At 46.5% G+C, this 22,384-nt stretch overlaps 1 protein-coding gene across 1 annotated transcript in view; it reads left to right on the top strand.

The window, feature by feature from the left end:
- DNAH9 (dynein axonemal heavy chain 9) overlaps positions 1-21,512 on the top strand; it is a 170,008-nt gene extending 148,496 nt beyond the window's left edge. The window contains 7 exon segments of the mRNA XM_030462115.1: positions 699-926; positions 4,866-5,057; positions 5,858-6,049; positions 6,796-6,966; positions 9,699-9,881; positions 15,621-16,010; positions 20,860-21,512. Coding sequence (XP_030317975.1) covers positions 699-926; positions 4,866-5,057; positions 5,858-6,049; positions 6,796-6,966; positions 9,699-9,881; positions 15,621-16,010; positions 20,860-21,087 — 1,584 coding nt within the window. The 3' untranslated portion in view covers positions 21,088-21,512.
- The last annotated feature ends 872 nt before the right edge of the window (positions 21,513-22,384 follow it).

Below are 22,384 nucleotides of genomic sequence, written 5' to 3'. Positions count from 1 at the left end.
AGTGCCTGTTAACACAGTCAGTTTGGATTATCCAACTAACTTTACACTAAGGGTAGTTTCATCCCACCAATCCCTGCTGTATGTGTCCTGCTCCATTCCTAATACACAGTTTCTTACACAGTTTCTTACCTGGGAACTACAAGGCTGTGTATGGCTCTAGCTGAAAAATGGAGGCTTCTCCTCATCCGTTTCACCATCTCCACATAACACTGCTCAGTTTTCTGACAGATATGGCTTATGAGTTGCAGGAGTAAATAAATATTTTATGTTGAAGATCTTTGTAAAACCACCTGTGTGACTTATTTTTTTCTCCCCAGTAACTGCTATGGAGGCTCCTCACTGTTATTCTGTTAAAAATGAACAAACATTTTCATTTGATCTGGGGAAATAACTCCCCTTTATCAGCTGTACATTGCTGTGACAAGAAGAGCATCATCCCCTACAACTCAAACAACCCGACAGTGACTTGCTCCATTACTGGTTATTTCTACTGCTTATTTTTAAGTTTAAAAGTATTGTTGATGTGACAGAATATTTAGGGCTGTGAATTACACACGGGGATGACTGGGACAAACACCAACATCGAGGGCATGGCCTTGGCAGGTGCCGTTCAATTGCGTGATGGATTCAGTGCATGCTTAGGGTGGGTGCAAATGAGGGGGGACTTACAGAGCCTTTGTCCCCTTTGTCCCTGCCAGAACATTCACCTGGTGGCCAAGTGGCTGAGTTCTCTGGAGAAGAAGCTGGAGCAGCACAGTGAGGGCAGCCACCAGAATTTCCGTGTCTTCATCAGTGCGGAGCCAGCACCCTCCCCTGACAGTCACATCATTCCTCAGGGCATCCTGCAGAATTCCATCAAAATTACCAATGAAGCCCCCACCGGGATGCATGCCAACCTGCACAAAGCCCTCGACAACTTCAACCAGGTAGGAGGGCAGAGGGGTTCATGCTGGGGACTTCCAACAGACCAGCTTGGAGCTGCTGGAGCCCCATAGGGAGTGTCACCTGTGAGTCCCTTTGCATCCTCTAGTCTCTGGATCCAAGCACTATGTAACCTCTGGATTCAACAATTCTCCTCTCCTCTCCTCTCCTCTCCTTCTCCTCTCCTCTCCTCTCCTCTCCTCTCCTCTCCTCTCCTCTCCTCTCCTTTCCTCTCCTCTCCTCTCCTCTCTTCTCTCTCTTCTCCTCACCTCCCAGATCTCTTTCCAAGCACTGCTTTTCCCCAAAGACAACTCAGGTAACCCTGAACAACCTCTTTCAAGCAGAAGATCAGAGGATACCAGACTTTAATAATGTCTGCCTGCTTTAATAATTTCCTCACTGATGTGTGTTCCTCAAAAAGGCCATTTTGTGACATGCTGCATTCAGAAGTTAGATTCTGCAGGTTCAACCCTACTTTTTTACCTGTCTGTTTAACTGTGGTTAGAAGTTCATAAGCACTGTTATGTCACACCCCACATCATTCCTCAGAACTGTGCTGGGTGCTCAAAACCTGGCTGGCATCAGGGGTGATGTCAAATGGAGCTGTAATCTCCCTGCAGGGGGGACTTGCTTTGCCAGACAAGAGTGAAGTTGACCACCTTGAGACATGGCAGCCTCTGAGAAAAGCAGGTTGCTGGTTGTTTTTATTCCCCAGTGACCACATGCATATCCTTCTGTGGCAGCAGCCACCACTCCTGCTCTTTGCTGCTGGAGCCTCAGCTGAGTCCCTTGTGCAGAGGACACCAAAGCAAAGTGTGGGGAAATGGTGGGAAGTACTCTTGGTGCTGCAGAGAGCAGACAGGGGTGTTTGAGTCATCATAATGTGGTGATGAAATGAGATGGGCTTCATGGCCTCACTCAGGAGCTGTGGGTACCACGGGGATGCTGCCAGCAGTGGGGCAGGGAGGAGGTGCCAGCTCAGCCTCGCTGCTTCTGCTGACCCTGTTCTTCACGTGACACAAGAGCTAAGGGCTAACAGCTTACATTTGTGGTGACACCTTTTCCAGAGACGGGCCATGGCCTTCTGCTGCCCTGAGTGCTCATTCCCTTCACTCACACATCACTGTCACCTCGGTGTGCCCAGTTCTCGCAGCAGGACTCCAGCTCTCAGACCTCCAGCAGACCTTTCACCTCTCAAACTACCTTTTTGTGTCACTAGCACTGAAGCTGTTAAGGCTGATGACTGTGCCAGGAACAGGAGGAGCAAACCTTGCAGGATTTTATTTGGCCTCTTGTCTTCTGGGAGCAGGCAGGAACAACCCCAGCTCATTGTGGAGCCCAAGCACCACTCCATGGGGCAGAGAACCAGGGCAGCTCACCACTATTTTTGCACTTAGACTTGGTTATGGAGGGAATCTGAAGTGCAGGAACTAAAATGACTGAGTAGGTGAGGCGGGGAGGCACCATGCAAGGATTAATGGGAGCAGTCAGGAAAGATTATTCCATTTTTATCTCCTGTCATTCATCATGAACTTTACCAAATGTCCTGGGGAGCAAGGGAGGGGAGAACCTTCACCCCAAGTAACGTTTTCATCCTGCCTCTGCTCATTTCAATCAGATAGTAATTAGCATTTTCTAAATTGCTGGAGTATTATAAAACGCCTCTTATCAGAAATCCTGTAGCGAGTGGGTTGGGCCCCTTTACACCTCATTTCCCTGCTTTATACAGAATGGATGTTCAAATTTAGCTTTCAGCTGAAAGCCACAAAGAAGGACCATTATTCCGTGCTCAGAATATTGTTCTGCTTTGTAGTGAAAGAAAAATGCACAACTAAATGGAGAGGCTGGGTGAGACTGAGCTGGGTTCTTACCCACTGCTCCTTCAGGCAAGCTCCCCATGAAGTCCAGGGACATTTTCTAAAACTAGAAGAGTGCTCAGTGAATATTTGAACCAGTTCTTCATCAGGTTGCTGATAATAGAAGAGAGTTTAGAGAGTTGTGTAATCAAGGGGAAAGCAGGGTTTGGGATGTTCTTGATCACCTTATGCAGTTACTCAATGCCTTGCAGTTCAGAATAATGGATTCTCCCCTTTTCAGCACAGCCCCCAAGCTCTGTTATGCTCCCCAGCTGATAAGAGGTCTAACACTGTAATTTTTTTAGATAGAGATAAGGAAGGGAAGTCACATGAGTGCCCTTTGTAGTCTTTGTCACACATCAGAGTGGACTTGAAGGGACTTACCCAGGGGAAGGATGGAGGGGCTGGAGTAGCTACTCCCTGGTTATCAGCTGCACAGGTCAGAGCCACAGCATGCTGGGGAGGGTTTGCAGAGACAGGAATGAAGGCTCAGACAACCCTTCCCAGCACGTTCACCTCCCAGGTCTGGTGAGATCTTAACTTCTGGCTGTTGGAGATCCTCTCAGGTTCCTGCTGTGGGGCTGGGGATCTGCTGCAGAGCAAGGGCTAGAGTTGGGCAAGCCCCTTCCCAGCTTCAGCCATGGAAAGGGAGATCAGCTTCCCCCTGGAGAGCTGAGTGAGCTTCAGCTTCAAGCCATGCACACAGCTCCAGCCCTTTAGCCTTTCTGCTGCTCTGCTCTCCTCTAGCACCAGGGAGGGAGGTCTCTCCCACTGAAGGAGCTGGGGGTGTTTAGCACCTGGAGAGGAGAAGGCTCCAGGAAGACCTAACAGTGACCTTCCAGAATCTGAATGGGCTACAGGAACTGTAGGAGCTGTGTGCAAGGGCCTGGAGTGAATGGAATGAGGGGCAATGGTTTTAATTTAGAGAAGAGTAAATTTAGATTGGGTGTTAAGAACAAGTTCTTTACCACGAGGTAGTAGAAAGATGGCACAGGTTGCCCAGGGAGGGGTTGAGGCCTATTCCCTGGAGATGTTCAAGGTGAGGCTTGAGGAAGCTCTGAGCAGCCTGATCTGGGTGAGGGTGTCCCTGCTGACTGAAGGGCTTGGACTGGATGACCTTGAGAGGTCCCTTCCAACCCAAATTGTTCTGTGCTTCTGTGATTCTGTAACACTGATGCTCAGGCTGCTCCCCTGAGTGTGTGCCTGCTGAGACATCACTTCCAGCACTGTTCAGATGTATTTGGAGAGCAGTTTCCTTTGTTCATTTTCATTGATTAAATGACTCAAGCTCCCTCCTCTCCACTTCCAACAACAGTACTCTGCCTATTTGTTCGTAGATATTCAAACTTGCATCACCTGGAAACTGGGTAAGGGTTGCTTCACAGCTGCTGTTGCTGTGCTGGCTTTAAAGGGCTCCATTAGATTTTAGGGTTTTTTTCACAAGTGTTTGATCTCCCCTACCTGGCTTTTTAGCAGTTTCTCACATCCCTCCCTTGATGTGCTGCACAGGTCCTGCTGTCAGCAAATGCACTGCTGCACACATGGCCAGGCAGGCTTTGTGCAGGGGGTGACAGCAGCAGGTAACAGCAGTAGGCACACAGCCTGCCTGGGAGAGCACCCTACAGCTAAGGGAAACCCTGCCTCAGGGAAACATTTTGGACACAAGAGGCAGGAGGGACTTTAGTTTTTCCAGATACAGCTCTCCATGGCAGGAGCCTGGTTTGGGGCCACAGTCCCAGTCCCACCACTGGCACACTTGCCTGGTGAGGTGCCTCTCTCCATCCTTCCAGAGTGGGATATGGGGCATGCTGGGTGGGTGCACATCTCCTTCCTTCTTGGCTGGCAGTATGTATATCTGTGCAAAGCTGCTTTGAGTTGGAAAATAAAGCATTAATTCAGAATATATGCATCAGACTTTGCTGATACATTTGCAATGCAAAGCCACCAGCTTAGAAAATCATTGAACGTGTAAATTATGCAGAAATGAAGTGACTGAGCAAAGCAACCCACCCTTGTCCAAAATCTGGTGAACTTGAGAGTCACTGAGATCGAGTGGACTTACACAGCTCTGCCTCTCCTGTGCTGCAGGATACCCTGGAGATGTGCACCCGGGAGAACGAGTTCAAGAGCATCCTCTTTGCCCTCTGCTACTTCCATGCTGTGGTGGCAGAAAGACGGAAGTTTGGTCCCCAAGGCTGGAACCATTCCTACCCCTTTAACACTGGAGACCTCACTATCTCTGTGAACGTGCTGTATAATTACCTGGAGGCCAGCTCAAAGGTATGAGACTCATAGATGGGCTGGTTTGTAGGGTATGGTGTGACAGGACAAGGGGTAGCCTTAAAATGGAAGAGAGATTTAGGCCAAACATCAGGAAGAAATTCTTCACTTTGACTCTGCGGGTGCTGAGCCCCTGGCCCAGGTTGCCCAGAGAAGCTGTGGCTGCCCCAGCCCTGGCAGTGTTCCAGCCCAGGTTGGATGGGGCTTGGAGCAACCTGGGCTGGTGGGAGGTGTCCCTGCCCATGGCAGGAGGTTGGAAATAGATGATCTTTCAGGTCATTCCCAAGCCAAACCTGTCTGGCATTCTATGATTCAATCATTGGTGGCTTTTAATCACCAGCAATAGACTGACCTGTGCTGAAACTCCTGGGAAGTCTCCTTAAATGACATTTCCTTGGTATCTTTAGTCTGATAACTTCACAGTCCAGTAAACCTTTGTGGTGAGATGGGAAGCTTCAGTGTCTCCTGTATCTGAAGTGCCTTACAAATCATAGCAAATTGTGCCTCTGGTCTTTATTAATTGAAAATACACATTGGTCTTTGGTTTAACAGAGCTTAGAATAAATTTGCATTTCAGTGGGAAAGTACAGGGGATCTGTGCTGTGATTCAGTTTTCCTTGGGCAGGATTTAACTGCTACATAATGTTTGTTTACTTATAAAACTGAAATAGTGAAGTGGAAGCCCTTCAGCTCACTGATCAGAAGATCAGTTCTTCATTCTGTAGCCTGCAGTTCAACCACATGGCTGGAGGAGCTCTGGTTGCCTGAACTCTTTCACATCCTCCTGGTTCATCCTTCAGGTGCCATATGATGATTTACGTTACCTCTTTGGTGAGATCATGTATGGAGGTCACATCACAGATGACTGGGACAGGAGGCTTTGTAAAACCTATTTGGAAGAATTTATTAAGCCAGAAATGCTAGAAGGAGAATTCTTTCTTGCTCCAGGTTTCCCTCTCCCAGGGAACATGGACTACAATGGCTACCATCAGGTAAGCTCTTTGTTTTCCAACATTATTTATACACATAAATATAGCGTCTTCCATAACTGCCTTATAATCTGTTTTAGGAGGCAGTGAATAGGACTGCAGTGTTTCAGCACACCTCCTGTTATGCCCCATTATGTTCTGTTTCTGTAGATGTTTCAGCATTCCCTTGGCTGAACCAAGTCTAATGGTAATTTGCTACTTCATCACAGGCTCATTCTGTTTGTGCATGAATAGAACAACTGTATTGGTTCTTGAGACTTGAGCAGGGCTCCTGGAAAATTACATCCACATACTGTTTGCTGAAATGGCCCTTTCAAGCTCCTTTTATCATCAGTTTCAATGAGACACAGTGAAGAGTCTTGTTGATCTACTTACTGATCTCATCTGTTCTTTGTACACAAATGCGGTCACAGAGATGGGCATATTAGGCTGGTTTTGTTCATAAAACTTAACTACTGGAAGCTAAATTCCCACAAGAGATTTCAGGATATTGATGCTGAAATGCACAGTGGATAATTGCTAGAGAAGACCCAGGCCTGAGATATGTAAGCAAGCCAAACTGTACCAATTACTGAATTTTCACAGCAGGAGTAGAAGCCATTCTGTAATAATTGTGCATTCCTTTCTCCCACCCCTTTGCTGGTGTTTCAGCCACAAAGCAGAGTTCTCTCAGCCTGATAATTCCAGCACAGTGAACTCTGCAGGCAAAGTGTGCTGGACTTCACCTGAACCTGAATTTCTCTGCACAGTACATAGATGATGCCTTGCCTCCAGAGTCTCCTTATCTGTATGGCCTCCATCCCAACGCTGAGATTGGCTTCCTGACCCAGAGCTCGGAGAGGCTCTTCCGTGTCCTGTTGGAGATGCAGCCCCGAGACTGCAGCGTGGGTGAAGGAGGAGTGGTGACCAGGGAAGAAACGGTGAGAGTGGTAGAGGAAGGAGCTCTTGAATTTTGATACCTGGCTCATTCATGAGTAGTCCTGTCTAGCTCCAGTTTGTCTCACAGCTACCCAGGGTAGGGCTTTTTGCACAGGTGTGTAGTGAGAGGACAATGAGTAGTGGTTTGAAACACGAAGAGGGGAGATTTAGGTTAGACATTAGGAAAGAATTTTCTCCTGTGAGGGTGGTGAGACACTGGAACAGGTTGTCCAGGGAAGTTGTGGCTGCCCCCTCCCTGGAAATGTTGAAAGCCAGGTTGGATGGGGTTTGAAGCAAACTGGTCTGGTGGGAGGTGTTTCTGCCCATACAAAGGGTTGGAACTGGATGATCTTTAAGGTGCCTTCCAACCCAACCATTCCATCATTCTATGATAATGTTTTCTGTCCTTTCCAGATGCAAGCCAAGTGTCTAAAATCACCAGTCTCTTGTTATTCAGAACATCACCATAGTGGGATGTAATTGAAGTCTTTTCAGTAATAGGACAGTGGCTTCTAATTACCCCCTGAACTGCAGTGTCTTCATTATCATCCTGTGAGGATGTTGCAAATAAACCTTCAGTGGCCTCCCCTGCCTCTGAGCCACCCTGTGGACCAGGCTGTGCCCGGCACAGCAGTGGGTGCCCTGAGCACTGTCTGCTGGGTACAGTGTGTCACCCAGAGCTCACCCCATCTTTTACTGCTGCCACCAGATCCTACCCATCTCCCAGGTTCCCAAGGACCTTGTAATTCCTTATTCCCAGCTGAACTCCTTTGTTATGCCTATGTACCAGGCTGCTTTCAGCCCTTCCTCTCCAAACTCACAGCTCATTAAAATTTGGCATTCATAGCAGGATCTGAAAGCAGCCAACTGCAGCTCTGTTTTTTATTTCTGCAATCTTAAGGTCCTAGCTCTGTTTCAAGCTTTGCAAATTAATGAATGGCTAATAGAAAGCTCTTAGGAAGTCTGTGGTTTCACATGTTTCCTTTGGCTTGGTGTGGAGCTCAGGAACTTCTTGTCTTAGCCCAAGGGGCTCTTAGATGTGGTCAGCTTGTTCAATTTTCAGTCCATACTGGAATTGAAGGTGAGGGAAATAATCCAGTGGTAGCGAAGCCAGAAGAGTTTCTTATTTCTGGCAGATATGACTTCCTCTCTTTCCTTCCAGATCCTTTTGCTATTGAAATACAATTAAACTTCTTGGCCAGAGAAGCAAAATTAGTAGTGAGTGATCCAACAGTGTCATCAGAGGGCATGGCTACCCTGCAAACTCCTGGTGACTGTTAAGAAGACTGTCACAGGAGCACAGAAGTCCTCATGGCATTTGTGATCTCTCTGAGAAGAAAAGCTGCTGAAAACAGCGCCAGCTGGGCCCAAGGGGATGCTACCTCAGATGGTCTTCTTTTGGGAGTGGTCTCTCTCCTTTACCTGAGCTCTGGCTGTATCCCTTCCATTTGATCCTTGAATGAGAATGAGTTCAGAGCTGTCTCTCAGCTCCTCCAGTTGAGATTTCCAGCCCCTGGTTTGGCTGAGGTGGTTTGCTGAAGCTCTCAGGGTCACAGTGATCCTGGCATTTTCCTAAGGCCCAGTCACTCCCACAGGTTTCTGAGGCCACAGAAAGGAGGAAAGCCTTCTGAGGAAAGGAGCTGTAATTGCTGTGAAAAAAAATCAGAGCCAAAGGGATTTGCAGGGGAATTTTGAATTAGAGGATGTTTCTGTACTGCATCTGAGGTGCAGCTGAAGAGCTTTTCCAGCTGAGCTTTAACTTGAGCCCCTTGGCTGGGTGCAGTGAGAACCTCACATCATCACCTCTGCCTAACAGCTGAGATGAGTGTGGAGAAGTTGGAAAAGCAGCAGTGGGTGGAAATTGGAGTATAGAGCCCAAACGATGAGTATTGGTGGGCATGGAACTAACGTTCCCCTGGGCTGCCTCTGCCATGAGCTGGCAGCTGTCAGTGTCACCTGCACTCCAGGTTTTGCACATCAGGGCAGAGAGTTGTGTGTGTTATGTATTCCTGAAAAATCCCCAGGAAGCACAAGTCATGCTCAGGTTCCAGCAGAAAAGTAGAGCAAAGCATTGGATGAGGCTTCCATAAGGCTTCCATACCAAGCTAAGGGCCAATCAAACCTGAGAGATAACAGGTGACAGAATTAAGGGCTTCATGCCACATTGTCAAGCAGAAAGGGTTTTGTCTGTTTTATTTATTTTTTAGACACTAGAAACACCTTGTGGCTTTGGAGCTTCCCCTGTTTAGTATTTAGAGATATAAAACACTATTTCCAAATCAAGTGATTGTGACCAGCAAATAATTTTCTTTCTTTTTGCTTTTCTTCCACAGCTCTGCTAGTTCAGAATTTCAGCTTAAAATGAAATTTTAAATAATCACCTCTCTCTAGCAATATACCCCATAAAAGCAACTTACAAGCTCAGCTATCCTGAGGCTCAGCTGAGGTTATGGCCCCATCCATTTTCTGGCATTGCATCTGGCCTTAGGAGCAGCCAGAGAACAGGCTTGAGAGACAGGGAGGAAGGAGACTGCTACGTGTCATTGTGACCCTTTAAAACCATCACCTTGAAAGCTTCTCATCTGCCATGTAGTTCTGGAAGCATTTGAATTTTAATAGGATGGGGCAAGAATTTTGGAAGGTGCCAGGCCCAGGGCAGGGGAGGTTTTCCCTTTGCTTCCAGGCAGCCCCACGGGTCACTCACTATCATCCCCTTTTCCCTTCTTGCGTGCAGATGAAAGCTCTTCTGGAAGAGATGTTGGAGAAGCTAACGGATGAGTTTAACATTGCTGAACTGATGGTGAAGGTGGAGGAGAGAACCCCCTATGTCGTGGTTGCCCTCCAGGAGTGTGAGCGCATGAACGTCCTCACCAGTGAAATCAAACGCTCCCTCCAGGAGCTGGACCTGGGGCTGAAGGTGGGAGCTCCGAGTGCTTGGGATGAATGGAAAAGGTGTGCTGGGAATACAAGGAGCCACGCTCTGCATTCAGCACTGCGTGACCAGCATGGCTCCACAGGGAAGGGTTCACAGGTGGATTTGGAATGGCACACGGTCAGCAGGCTAGAGCACAGGCACTGCTTAAAGATACATGTAGCAGTGACTGCTTCTGGAGAACAGAACAGGCAGTTCTGTCCACCAAATACTGTAAAACAGCACCAACACATCACTCAGAAATTGAGATGTGACATATTTAAAAGAAAGCCCCCCCCAAATCACATCTTTTCACAACAGGCCCATGTACTGGATGGAATTTTAACAAAGGGCCATTAAAAACATAAGCTGAGCTGAAATCAAAGGAAAGATTGGTCATGTGTAATGGCATAAAATGTCCAGAGCTATAAGAGAAAAAGCCTAAAACCTCAATATTTGAGTGAGATACAACTCCCCTTGCTGAGTATGAGTCACTTACTAATGGAGGAGGGTCAGGAGCAGACCTTCCCTATGGAGATATTGTCCATGCTTGCTTCTCTTCCCTTATAGGAAATTAGGCTCTTCTCCAGGAAGCTGATGCCCGTGTCCCACTGAAAGGGTTGACAGGTGAGAGAGGAGGATCTGTCCTGAGACTGAATGACAGTCCCAGCCCTCTCCTGAGTGGAGCTTTAAAGAGAGTTCTTCAAATGATACATCTGCAGGGTGCACACAGAGGTGCTGGGGTTTGCTCTGGGATTTTAGGGAGCTGCAGCACTGCAGGGATAGGACGTGGCTGCTTCTAACTCCCAGCCACATTGTTCTGTGCCCTGTGAACCCAGCAGCTCAGGTCTGTGCTAGCTCAGACATTTCTGCACTGTATTTCTGCTGATGTTCATTGTCTCAATTAAAGAGAGAGACATCCAATATAGACTTTATGGTGGCCCAGGATGTACAATCCAATTGAAAACAGGCTGATATTTATGTAGTTAATTATTATCGACAGATTTCCTTTATTTTCTAGCATAAGGCAGTGGAATTGAAAATTCTGTTTCCTGAGACAGGTAAACAGAAGTGATTTAATGTTTCTATCCTGGAGTACTAAACAAGATGTCATTGTAACTGGGACAATGCCTAGCTATTAGATTTAATGGGGAGAAGAATAAGCTATTTAATAGTGGTGTGAGGGGGAATGAGCGGATGCATGGGCTTAAATAAACCACGGAAATCAGGCAATGATAAGGGGTGCAAATTTCTCCCCCAAAACCTGCTACAATTCAGGGCAGGGAAGTGAGATTTAACTGCAGAAAAGGTACCTCTAATGTCCATGTAGGTTTCTCCCAACAGCCTTGGTTTCTACAGTGTGATTCAAGGACTGCTGAGGAGCAGATGAGTAGCAGTATCTATTCCTGTCAGCATTTCTTCATCTTGTATTTGTCGAAGAGACAAATTTAAAGGGTCTGAAATACCACCAGCAGGCAGTGTTTCTATGTCTGCAAGAAAAGGTTGCATGTGGGTCCCTGCAGAGCTGAATTAGATGTTGAGCATGACCTGCATCACTGCCCAGCATCCTCCAACAGGCCCTTCACATGCCTTGGGTACCACAGAATGGCCAGGCAACTCTTGGCTCTGCTGCTGGCTCTTTTATAAAAACATAGAATTGTTTTGGTTGGAAAAGACCTTTAAGATCATCAAGTCCAACCATTAACCTAGCACTGCCAAGCCCACCACTAAACCATGTCCCTCAGCATCATGTCTGTATGTCTTTTAAAACCCTCCAGGAATAGAAACTCCACCCCTGCCCTAGGCAGCCTGGGCCAGGGCCTGACAACCCTTTCCTGGAAGAAATTGTTTCCAGTCTCCAATCTAAACCCCCCCCTGGTGCAACCTGAGGTGGTTCCTCTTGTCCCATCACTTGTTCCTTGGGAGCAGAGCTCAACCCCCCCTGGCTCCAACCTCCTCTCAGGGAGCTGCAGAGAGCAAGAAGGTTCAGTTCCAGGTCAACCCCCCCAGGTCCCTCGGGTGCTGCTGCTCAGATCTGTGCTCCATAGGCAGAGCTGCTGCCCTGACTTGGCTGTAAGGTCCCATACTTGGTTTGGGAGATAAATTGTTCTTTTAATTGTTCCTTTTGAGAGCAGCTCTGTGGGAGCTGTGAGGAGTCCTGGGGATTGGGGACCTTGACTGACAGCACTAAGAGGAGGAGAGTTTACACAGTAGGAGCCACAGACCTCGGAAGAGAATAAATAAAATACAGAGGAAGCAAGTCTTATTGTTTTTAACTGACTATCTGCTGAAGGAAGTCGATTTGGAAATGTCATGCCTAATTTGAATTTTTGAATAATTCATTTTGTCTGTGTAACGGAAAGTGATTGTTTGCTCCAAAAATAGGAGACATCCTATTAAGAGGAAGAGAAATTGCAATAGACTGGTAGCCATCAAAAATAACTGGCGTGTTGCATTCCAAAGCCCTTTGTTCTGGATGACTTGGGTGAGACCAGAGGCTGGGCTGAACCACTTGCATGTTAATGCTGTACCCAGTTCTGCAAGCAGATTTTCTATCTTGGAACTTCAGTGAAGAGTGAGCCTCCAAAATGAGGATAATAAATATTATAAAATGAGAAAGCAAGACCAAATTTTGCAAGGCTAGCTTGGTATTTCACTATATCAAGTGAAAATAACCTTAACTGAGAAAACAATTTGTGTCAATAGTCTGCTCATCTTGAGGGAATGTCTGCAGGCTGATTAGGATTTCCTTCAAGGGTGTCTTTAATGAAAATTGCTGCCAGCATTTTTGGGAAAAAAAAAAAAAGTAACTTGAATCATTCCAGATGCATTTAAGTATTCAGCATCTGAAATGCAAATTTATGCATAATTTTGTTTGAACAACTATATGAGATAGTTGCTATAGATGCTTTAAACCCTCACAGGAGATTCCAGCAAGTATGCTTGGGTGCACAGGTTTTAAACATTGCTTTTCTTAAGCCTTCCTGAGAATTACATTTGCTAATTCATTTGTTTCCTGAAAACAAAATCAGCCAGGATATATGATCATGTGGGTTATGGCTTTAAATCAATTTGACTGCTTGGACAGATTCTGCTATATTTTTACCCACTTTAAAACCTTTCCAGGAGTACCAAACCCTTCTAACTGTCACTACTGGAAGGCTCTGTGGTTCTTGGTGTCCTGTGGTGATCAGTGCAGGACTTTTCCCCTCAGAATTTTTCTTCTTTCTGTTACAGGTGTTCCTCCTGGTTTAGGACTAATTGCAAGTAGTCCTGCTTCCAGCTTTTCATTTAACCTATTTGCAGCTTTTGGCTTCAAGAGTGTAACAAAAGATTAACCTTAAAACCTTTGTAAGCATGATTTTCTCTGTTGACCAGAAATCTGTTCTCCATGGGCAAGCCCAGAAGGTTCAGATGCTTTCTGCCTTTCAAAACTCAATGCATTTTAACAAGCCCTATTTTGAGCAGGGATCTAATACTGCCTTGTAGGATCACAGAGTGGGTTGGGTTGTGTTGGGAGGGACCCTAAAGATTCCAGCCCCCAGTCATGAGCAGGGACACCTCCCACCAGCCCAGGTTTCTCCAAGCCCCATCCAGCCTGGGCTGGAACACTGCCAGGGATGGGGCAGCCACAGCTTCTCTGGAAAACCTGGGACAGGGGCTCAGCACCCTCACACCAAAGAATTGCTTTCTAAGATCTCATTTCAATCTCCCTTCTTCCAGTTTGAAACCCTTCCCCCTTGTTCCATCACTCCCTGCCCTTGTCCCAAGTCCCTCCCCAGCTTTCCTGGATCCCTTCAGGCACTGGAAGGTGCTCTAAGGTCTCCCCATTACATCCTTCTCTTCTCCAGGTTGAACAACCCCAACTCTCAGCCTGGCTCCAGAGCAGAGCTGCTCCAGCCCTTGGATCATCTTTGTGGCCTTCTCTGGACTCACTGCAGCCCATTCTGTTGACAGAGGAACAGTTCCTAGGGAGGACATTTCTGCATGGACCACCACAGCTCAGTCTGGGCAACTCTGAGTAGGGACCCCAGGGCTGCAGTGGCTTCCAGACATGAGGACATTACAAAGATGCTCTGAGCTCTAATTTGAACTGGTGGGTTCTGCGGGGGCCACGTCCTGTCCAGCCCAAAGTACTGCCCTTGCTAATTGCAACAAAATCCACATTGCCCAGTACAGTTTGGACCATCAAGAAGGGTGCTGATGCTGGCTCTCCCATGGCCTGGTTGGTGTCTAGTGATGATCTTGTCCTGCTGGAGCTTGTCAGTGGGATCTCCAGATCAGAGCTCTGCAGGGCATGGTCAGTGCAGGATTAAACTGGGAAGATTTTTAACTGCTGGCTCTGACAAGAAGTGCTAAATGTGTCTTTGGGTTTCTTTAAGTAGGTTTCAGCTTTTACTAAAGCTTCCTAGACTTTTGTGGCCCCAGTAAAGGGCACCTCTGCTGACCTCATGGCTGGAGGCACTGAAATCCTGTGAAAGAACAGTTGGAATTTTTTAATGTGAATAGACTGACCCAGTTCCCATGCCTTCATTATCAGCAGTGCCTCCACTGACTTTAGTTAATCTTTCCAAAAACACTCAGCCTCGGGCAAAGAGAAATTGTAAGACAGATAAATTTTGGCAAAATGGTAAAGGGACAAATGTCGTAAGCCCTTACAATGGAAATCTGTGAACAATATTAACTAAAACTCCAGACTGCTGGGGTGGGTTGTACCCCTCTAGCTCAACATGCAGCATGTGAAGATTTCAATGTTGAAGTGCTTTACATACTTACAGAATTTGACCCTACATTTACAAGTTTTTTTTTTTACATTTGCAAGACTAGTTGGCTTGAGAGTCACAGCAACACAGATCAGTTGTTTTGAGATCATCAAGTCCAACCCCATTCTCAAAGCAGGGTCAGGTATCCCTGCCTCTACCCCTGCAGATACAACAGGCAAGAAGACAATGTCCCAGTCCTAGGCTCAGGGAGAGGCTTCAGGCACTGTCTGTAGTCCCAGGAATGATGAGCTGAGCCCCAGCCTTTGACTGGTATACCCCAGGAACCCTCTGCAGAGCACAAGTTCAAGAATGATATTTTTGTCCAGAAGGCCTTTTTGGCCATGCAATGATGTTTCAGCTCTTCTCCTGCCTGAGCAAAACTGATACAAGTTTCTAAAAGCTTTAAAAATAAGTAATTGGTGGACAAAAGAAAAGCCCAACTTCTGTCTATATCTCGCTTGGCCAAATTTGTTGTGTTTCCCTGCTGGGAAACAAACTGTGATTACATCTGCAGACAACATATGAAGTCATAAAGACAGACTTGCCCAGCAAAGTGATAAAGGAGGAGGGGAGTGAGGGAAAGTGGAGGAGAGGAGGGGTTAGGACTTGACATAACAAACATTGAGAGAGTTTTGAGGTAGATCATCAAGGACTCCAGTCTCCTGCTCTGGCAGTGTGAGTTGAAAACAGCTTTGCACTTCTGAAAATCTGCCCTGTACAGATCCTCAGTCAATGAGAGAAACCAGAAACACTGTTTGTCAGGGAGGGACACCCATCTTTGCTGTCACACATTTTCCTCCAAATAGTAACTTTACAGTAAGGAAGATGAGGATGCAAGAATGTACAGAAGGTGTTAATGAAAACCCAGAACTCCCGAAGAAATTCACATCATGTGAACACTGGTGACTGTGTCCTAGCTCAGCCTCTGCTTCCCAACTTTATTTAACAGTTGTCCTTACTAATTATGCCCTTTCTCATGCAGGGAGAACTGACCATGACAAGTGACATGGAGAACTTGCAGAACGCCCTCTTCTTGGACATGGTGCCTGAGTCCTGGATGAAGAGGGCTTACCCTTCCACAGCCAGCCTGGGGGGGTGGTTTGCTGACCTTCTCACTCGCATCAAGGAGCTGGAGGCTTGGACAGGAGACTTTTCCTTACCCTCCTCAGTGTGGCTGGCTGGGTTCTTCAATCCCCAGTCTTTCCTGACAGCCATCATGCAGTCCACAGCCCGAAAGAATGAGTGGCCTTTGGACAAGATGACCTTGCAGTGTGATGTGACAAAAAAGAACAGAGAAGATTGTGCCAGTCCTCCTCGGGAAGGGGCATATGTCCATGGCTTCTTCATGGAGGGTGCACGCTGGGACACAGAGGTGAGCTCACCAAGGCTCTTGTGTTTATAGAGAAACCATGGGTGTTACACTCTGATTGCTTGGTACTGTACTCTGGGGACCTACTCAGCCCAGCCAGGTACTTGTCTAAAATAGTTATTTGAGCTGCCCCTTCAGGAATGGGAAACATGTGAAAAGTGGGCCTCTCCTCTGCAGCCTAGACTGGGTGTCCAGGCTGGTGAGATGAATCTCCCCCTGGAGCTGTCTGTTCCAGCCCAGTCCCTTTCCCAAGCCCTGGTCCCACACCTCCCTGCCTATTTCCTTGTCTAAGCCTTTGGTGTGGCTGCCACACAAAACCTTGTGCAGCTCTTGGAGATCACAACCCCTTACTCCAGGGAGCACTGGGTTTCAGTTACCCTCAGACCTGACCTTTTAAGCTGATACAAATCAGCTTCACAAAATAGTGCAGAGAAAGTTTAAAAAAAATTCTGGTATTGCATTACCAAATACTCCATTAAAAACAAATCCGAGTGGCTGTTGTTACATTTTTCTTCACCAGCATTACCATCATTGCTAGAAAATATAATGGTCAAAATGGCTGAGTTCTGCCTGGGTTTTACCCATCCCCCAGTGGTGATATGAGTGAAGTGTGAGAAATTTTAGTGGTGCAAAGCCAGATATTTTGGGGAAGCACGTGGCTTCTCCCCTCTGCCTCTCTCCTACCAGAGGAGTGATTGCATTGAGCACTGAGGTTTTTCTGCAGAGACAATTTTTAGACAAACCCAGACTTTGGTAAGTATATTTTTCTGGTTACATTTTCCTTGTGATTAAAAGACACCTAGCAATTACATTTATAGAACCAGTCATAATCTCTGGGCTTCATGCTTCAGTTTATTTCAGAAAGGAAAAGAATATTTTCATATTGCTGCTGACACTGAATATATCATTTCCACCTAGTGGAACTTTTCATTTTACCTGTAATCCAGTGAGCACCACTATATGTTAATGGATTCAGCATTGTCAGAACAGGTAAAGACTGTAAAGTTTTTCCAAATTAATCCTCTGATAGGAATGGCAAGCCATGTTTAGAAGAACTCCTCTGAGGAACAACTTCACTTTTCACATTTAGAATGTGCCTCCAAAAAAAGGAAAAAAACCTAACAATCTTGTGTTCTGCTACTCACATTTCTCTATTTATTTAAACATTTATGTTTGCCTTTGGGTGTCTTGCATTTACAAAACATTCATTACAGGAAGCTATTAGATGAAATGAAACCAAGCAGGTTATTTGATCTCTTGCTGTAGCACCATTAAAGTCAGTGGGACTCAGGCAGGGTTGGTATAACTGGTGACACTATGAAACATTTTTATCTCAAGCCATAGGACACTGCTGAATGATTTGGGGCTTTCTTGCTCCCAGCAATGGAGATTTTGATGCCAAATGTATGCCCAGCTCCTCATGAAGAGTACTGGAACAGGAGAGGAGAAGGATTGGGGTGGGTTTGCACCATGGGTACCTAACACAGATTTACAAGGTCCAGACAGCCCAGCACCTCTCTCTGGAAGAGATGCCCAGTGTGCTGTGCTGTCTGAGCTCTGAGACTGCTGTGCCTCCTTCCATTTCTGTGCACTTCTTAAAGACAGCCCTATGTGAAGCACCTGTCTTAAACCAGTAGAGAGGCTGAGAAGGGCAGACCTGGAACAGTCGTATTTATCTGAGGGTTCAAGCAGCTTGGGATCTGTGGGAGCAGTTACAAACCATTCATTTTTTTATCTGAGCTGCTCCCAGCATTAGTTGCAGATGAAAATACCATTAGTATGTAAGTGGCATAGCCAGTTCTGGTGCTACAGTCCCAAACATCACAGCTTGCCTCATTCTTCTGCAGAGGCACCAGGTACACCAGATCTCATGCATCAGAGATTGAAATTTTTCCTGGAGGGATGAGCTGGGACATCATGTGAAGCCTTTCCCTGCAGATGTTAACTGTCAGTAATGCTCATTTATTTGAAAGCTGTGAGAGCAAGAATAGAATGTAGCTCAAGCTGAGGTCTCCAGTGGTAAAATTACAATGCAGCCATGGAGGGGACACTTGCAAATTGTGCTGTGAACAGCCAGTCTCTTATTTATGGTTTTTTTGAAAAATTAGTAACTTGGCAAACCCTTTTTCATCTATATCTGAACTCTTAAAATACTCAGTGATAAAATTTCCTCTCTCATTTGGCTTTACTGAACAGCACATCATTAGGTCTTCTGCACTGTGAGCTCCATGGGTGGCTCTTTTCTCATTACTCATGTCCCATTGAAGCCACTAATCCCAGGAATCTCTGTACCACCTTGGTACAGACAAAGGCAATTCCATCTGAAAGACTGAGCTATGCTAAAGGTCTTTAAGCCAACTGATGCTAAATGAGCTCTGGTTCAGGTAAGCCTGTGCTAAGAACATCTCAAAATGCAGCTGAATGAGCAGGGATATTGGCTTCCTGCAGATGTATTTGGGCCATCTGTTAGCATCCCCTGCTTGTGACATCTGTTTTGTGTCTTTGGACCCATAGATAGGTATCAGCAATGGTGTGGCCAGCGGGAGCAGGGCAGGGATTGTCCTGGGGTCAGTTCTGGGCCCCTCAGGACCAGAAGGACATTGAGGGGCTGGAGTGTGTCCAGAGAAGGGAATGGAGCTGGGGAAGGGTCTGGAGCACAAGTCTGCCCAGGAGCAGCTGAGGGAGCTGGGGGTGTTGATCCTGGAGCAGAGGAGGCTGAGGGGAGACCTTGTGGCTCTCTGCAATTCCCTGAGAGGAGGTTGGAGCTAGGGGGAGTTGGGCTCTGCTCCCAAGGAACAAGGGATGGGACAGGAGGAATGGCCTCAAGTTGTGCCAGGGGAGGTTTAGATTGGATATTAGGAACAATTTCTCCCTGGAAAGGGTTGTCAGGGCCTGGCCCAGGCTGCCCAGGGCAGGGGTGGAGTTCCCCTCCCTGGGGGGGTTTCAAAGCCCTGGGGATGTGGTGCTGAGGGACATGGTCAGTAGTGGGTTAACAGTTGGACTTGGTGGTCTTAAGGGTCCTTTCAAACCTAAATGATTCTATGATTCTCAGACACAGTTAAAAGGTGACACACAGATGATACCTATTCCCACCTCCCAATTAAGATGATTCTAGGATATGTGGCAAGGCAACAAGTCTGCTCCTCAAATTGCCTGTTGAGAAGCCAGGACAAGCAGAATTGGGGATTTCTGTAGGATGTGAAGCCTGAGCTCTCTGAGCACAGAACCATGGCTTTCACCATGGCTTTTTTAGTTGGGGAAAATTGCTTTCAGAGTAGAATTAGTTTCTGGTGATGAGAGTGATAAAAAATTCAAACGCAAATGAGCCCAGACATAACACAATGAAACGTTCTACAGAGATAGCTTGGGAAGATTTCAACTCTTGTTAACCCAGAAAGAGACAGAATATATCTTAGAAATTTGATTTCAACAATTGTCAGCAGTAAAAAAAAAAAAAAAAAATCTGATCACAATCCTCCCTCAGAAGTGAAAGATGTGGATTTAAGAAGAGACCAAAATAAAGCTTGATAAATAGCTTCTTCACAAGGTATTATAAGAATTATTTGACGTTTGTTCAGCATGTTGGAAATAAAAAATCCATAGAGTTGGATTTATCACAGCTTAGGATAACAGATGGCATTAGTACAATTAAACCAAGGTGTGTCACAAGAGGGATCATTTTTCTTCACTAATTTGAAGAACTAAATAAAATACTAGAGAGGCTGAATCTCATCCCACAAGTCTGATCTAAGAGCATTTGAAATAATAATGATATGTGAAGCTAAGCTGCAGTGAGAGTCAGTTTCTTTAGCACTGAGAAGTTTTATTTCCATTTCTGTATTTGTTTTTTCTCTGCTTTCCATTAAGCAATTTTGCAAGCTTCCCTGGAAAAATTATTGCTGTGTAGGGCAGTTTATTGTCAGAAGAGAACCAGAAGTTGCCAGAGAGCCAAGTTAAAGAAACAAAATGTTTTTTGGCCCAGAGAAAATGTGGCTGCCCCATCCCTGGCAGTGTTCCAGCCCAGGTTGGATGGGGCTTGGAGCAACCTGGGCTGTGGGAAGTGTCCCTGCCCATGGCAGGGGGTTGGAATGAGATGGTTTTGAATGTCCCTTCTAACCCCAAGCTGTCTGGGGTTCTGTGGTGTCATGCCCTGAGAGCACACCATGCTTCTGCTGGGTCAGGCATCCTGCTGAGCCAGCACATTGCTTTGAAGGGGATCCCATGGACTTGCTTAATGGTAATATTCCCTCAGGTATGGTCCATCTGAATCTCCCTTGTGGGTGTGAGAGTGGAAACAATCCTGTGGGGCATCTTGGGGCTACATAAAACCTTGAATACATTCATTGCACAATCAAGTGCATCCCAGGTCATGCTTAAATTTTGGTTGTGTGCTGAGAGACTCACTCAGTACCTTTTAGACTTTTCTCAAGGGAGCATTCTTCTCCATCCTGAGCCCTCTCCAGATGTCCACAATTGACCAAGCTCAAGCAACACTTCCCATGATCTCCTCCTGCTCTTGATGAGCAGCATGAGGATGATGTGGCTGGACATAGCCAGGAACATTGTTCCCCTCTGATGTCAAGCTCAGGTGTGGGTGTGGGCACCTGGGGAGAGCAGGTGTCTCTACATGCCTCCACAGATAAGCTACACTTGAAGGAGGCTTCTGATGAAACAGGAGAGATGTTTGATCTTACCTCAGATGGATTCATCCACCCCCATGTTCTCAGGAGAGAACCTTGCACCTCTCCAAAACATCAGCTTGTATAAACATTACAGGGGCTTGTGTGTATTTTGGGACTGCTGGTGTTCATCTTGGAAACCTAACTGAGACTCTGTCTTCTTCCCTTTGCAGACTGGGTTAATCACAGATGCCAGGCTCAAGGAGCTAGCCCAAGCCATGCCTGTCATTTTCATCAGAGCCATTCCTGCTGACAAACAAGACACCCGGAGTATGTACCCATGTCCTGTGTACAAAACCCGCCAAAGAGGGCCAACATATGTGTGGACTTTTAACCTTAAAACTAGAGAAAATCCTTCCAAGTGGGTTCTGGCTGGTGTGGCAATGCTTCTACAGATCTAGGCTCACCAGTGGAGCTCCTCGTCTGCAAATCCCTGGCAGTGGCTTTCTCCCACAACAAGAAAAATAATGTCCTGAGTTTGAAGCCCAGCTCCCCCTCCCTGACCACAGGGCACGTAGCCCAAATGGAGCCTGAAAGGAGGTTACAGAGGTGCAGAGGGACACAAGGAGCAGCTTCTTGGCTGCTATAAATCAATGTCCTGTAATTCCTACACTGGAGATCCCAATCTCCAGCCGAATCTTCCACACCTGGAGTGCTGTGCTCAAATCTGAATTGAATGCATCTTTCTCTTGTGTGATTCAAAGTAATTGTAAAGTAAGTGGTCTCCAATATTCTTAGTTGAGTGACCTTTGAAATACTCATTTTTTTCTACACCTGAGTGTTTGTCATACCCGTTATGTCAGAAGTTGGGGGATCAGCAGGTGGTGTGGCTATTGCTAATATTCCTGTACGTTTTAGAAACATTAAAAATAACATTAATGTCCCAATGTGCTTAATGTAATCACTGCTAAAAATACAGCACAGGGGTTATTTCAGAAGAACATTTCATAATGATAGAAATTTACTAATAAAAGTCATTATTCTTCACCTAGTCTATAAAAATTGCCTGGAGGCTGTGTCAGGTGTTGCCACGGTGGGCACACATGGGGAAGTTACAACTCTGAATGTGGTGGGTGAGGATTGATGTGTTGGGAAGGGAGGTGACCTGGGGAAATGGCACTGCTCTTGTCCAGGGCAGTGCATCCCATGTACCATATGCTGGGTACCCAGCAATATATTTGCACAAAGGACAAGCAGCAGCAGTACCAGAAGCTCTGTTGGCCTGAAATGCAGCTGTGGGGTTTGTGCAGTGCTTGGGATGGTGGAGTGAATCTTGGAGGGGATATGGGTAAGAGGCTGATGTACAAACCACAAAGAGGATCTGGGGGTTACTTCCTGTAGCATACTGAGCCCACTCTGACCTTCCACATGTCACCAAGCCCATCCTGAAAAGCATTTCAGAAATCCTGTGAAAGGTTCCTCCAGAACCTGGGCCAAGGCCATTTCTGTGTCTCATGCAGAGGAGCCCACCAGCAGCACTGCAGAGCTCTACAGAGAAAGCTTTCCAGAGAGGCCCATGAACCAAAGACTTCAACAGACTCTTTGTTCCTCCATCAGCTCCTCCTAAGGAGGTGGGTAAGAATGAAATCCCCTAACAGAGAGCAACCCAAACTGCAGGAAGCAGCAGTAGTGATGTCCCCCCTGGGCTGTGCTGTATTGCCTGTGTCACAGTGCCTCGCAGCATGGCTGTGCTGTGTT

The sequence above is a fragment of the Calypte anna genome, chromosome 18 (assembly GCF_003957555.1).
Source record: "Calypte anna isolate BGI_N300 chromosome 18, bCalAnn1_v1.p, whole genome shotgun sequence".
NCBI classification, from domain to species: Eukaryota; Metazoa; Chordata; class Aves; order Apodiformes; family Trochilidae; genus Calypte; species Calypte anna.
This window is presented reverse-complemented; position numbering and strand designations above follow the sequence as displayed.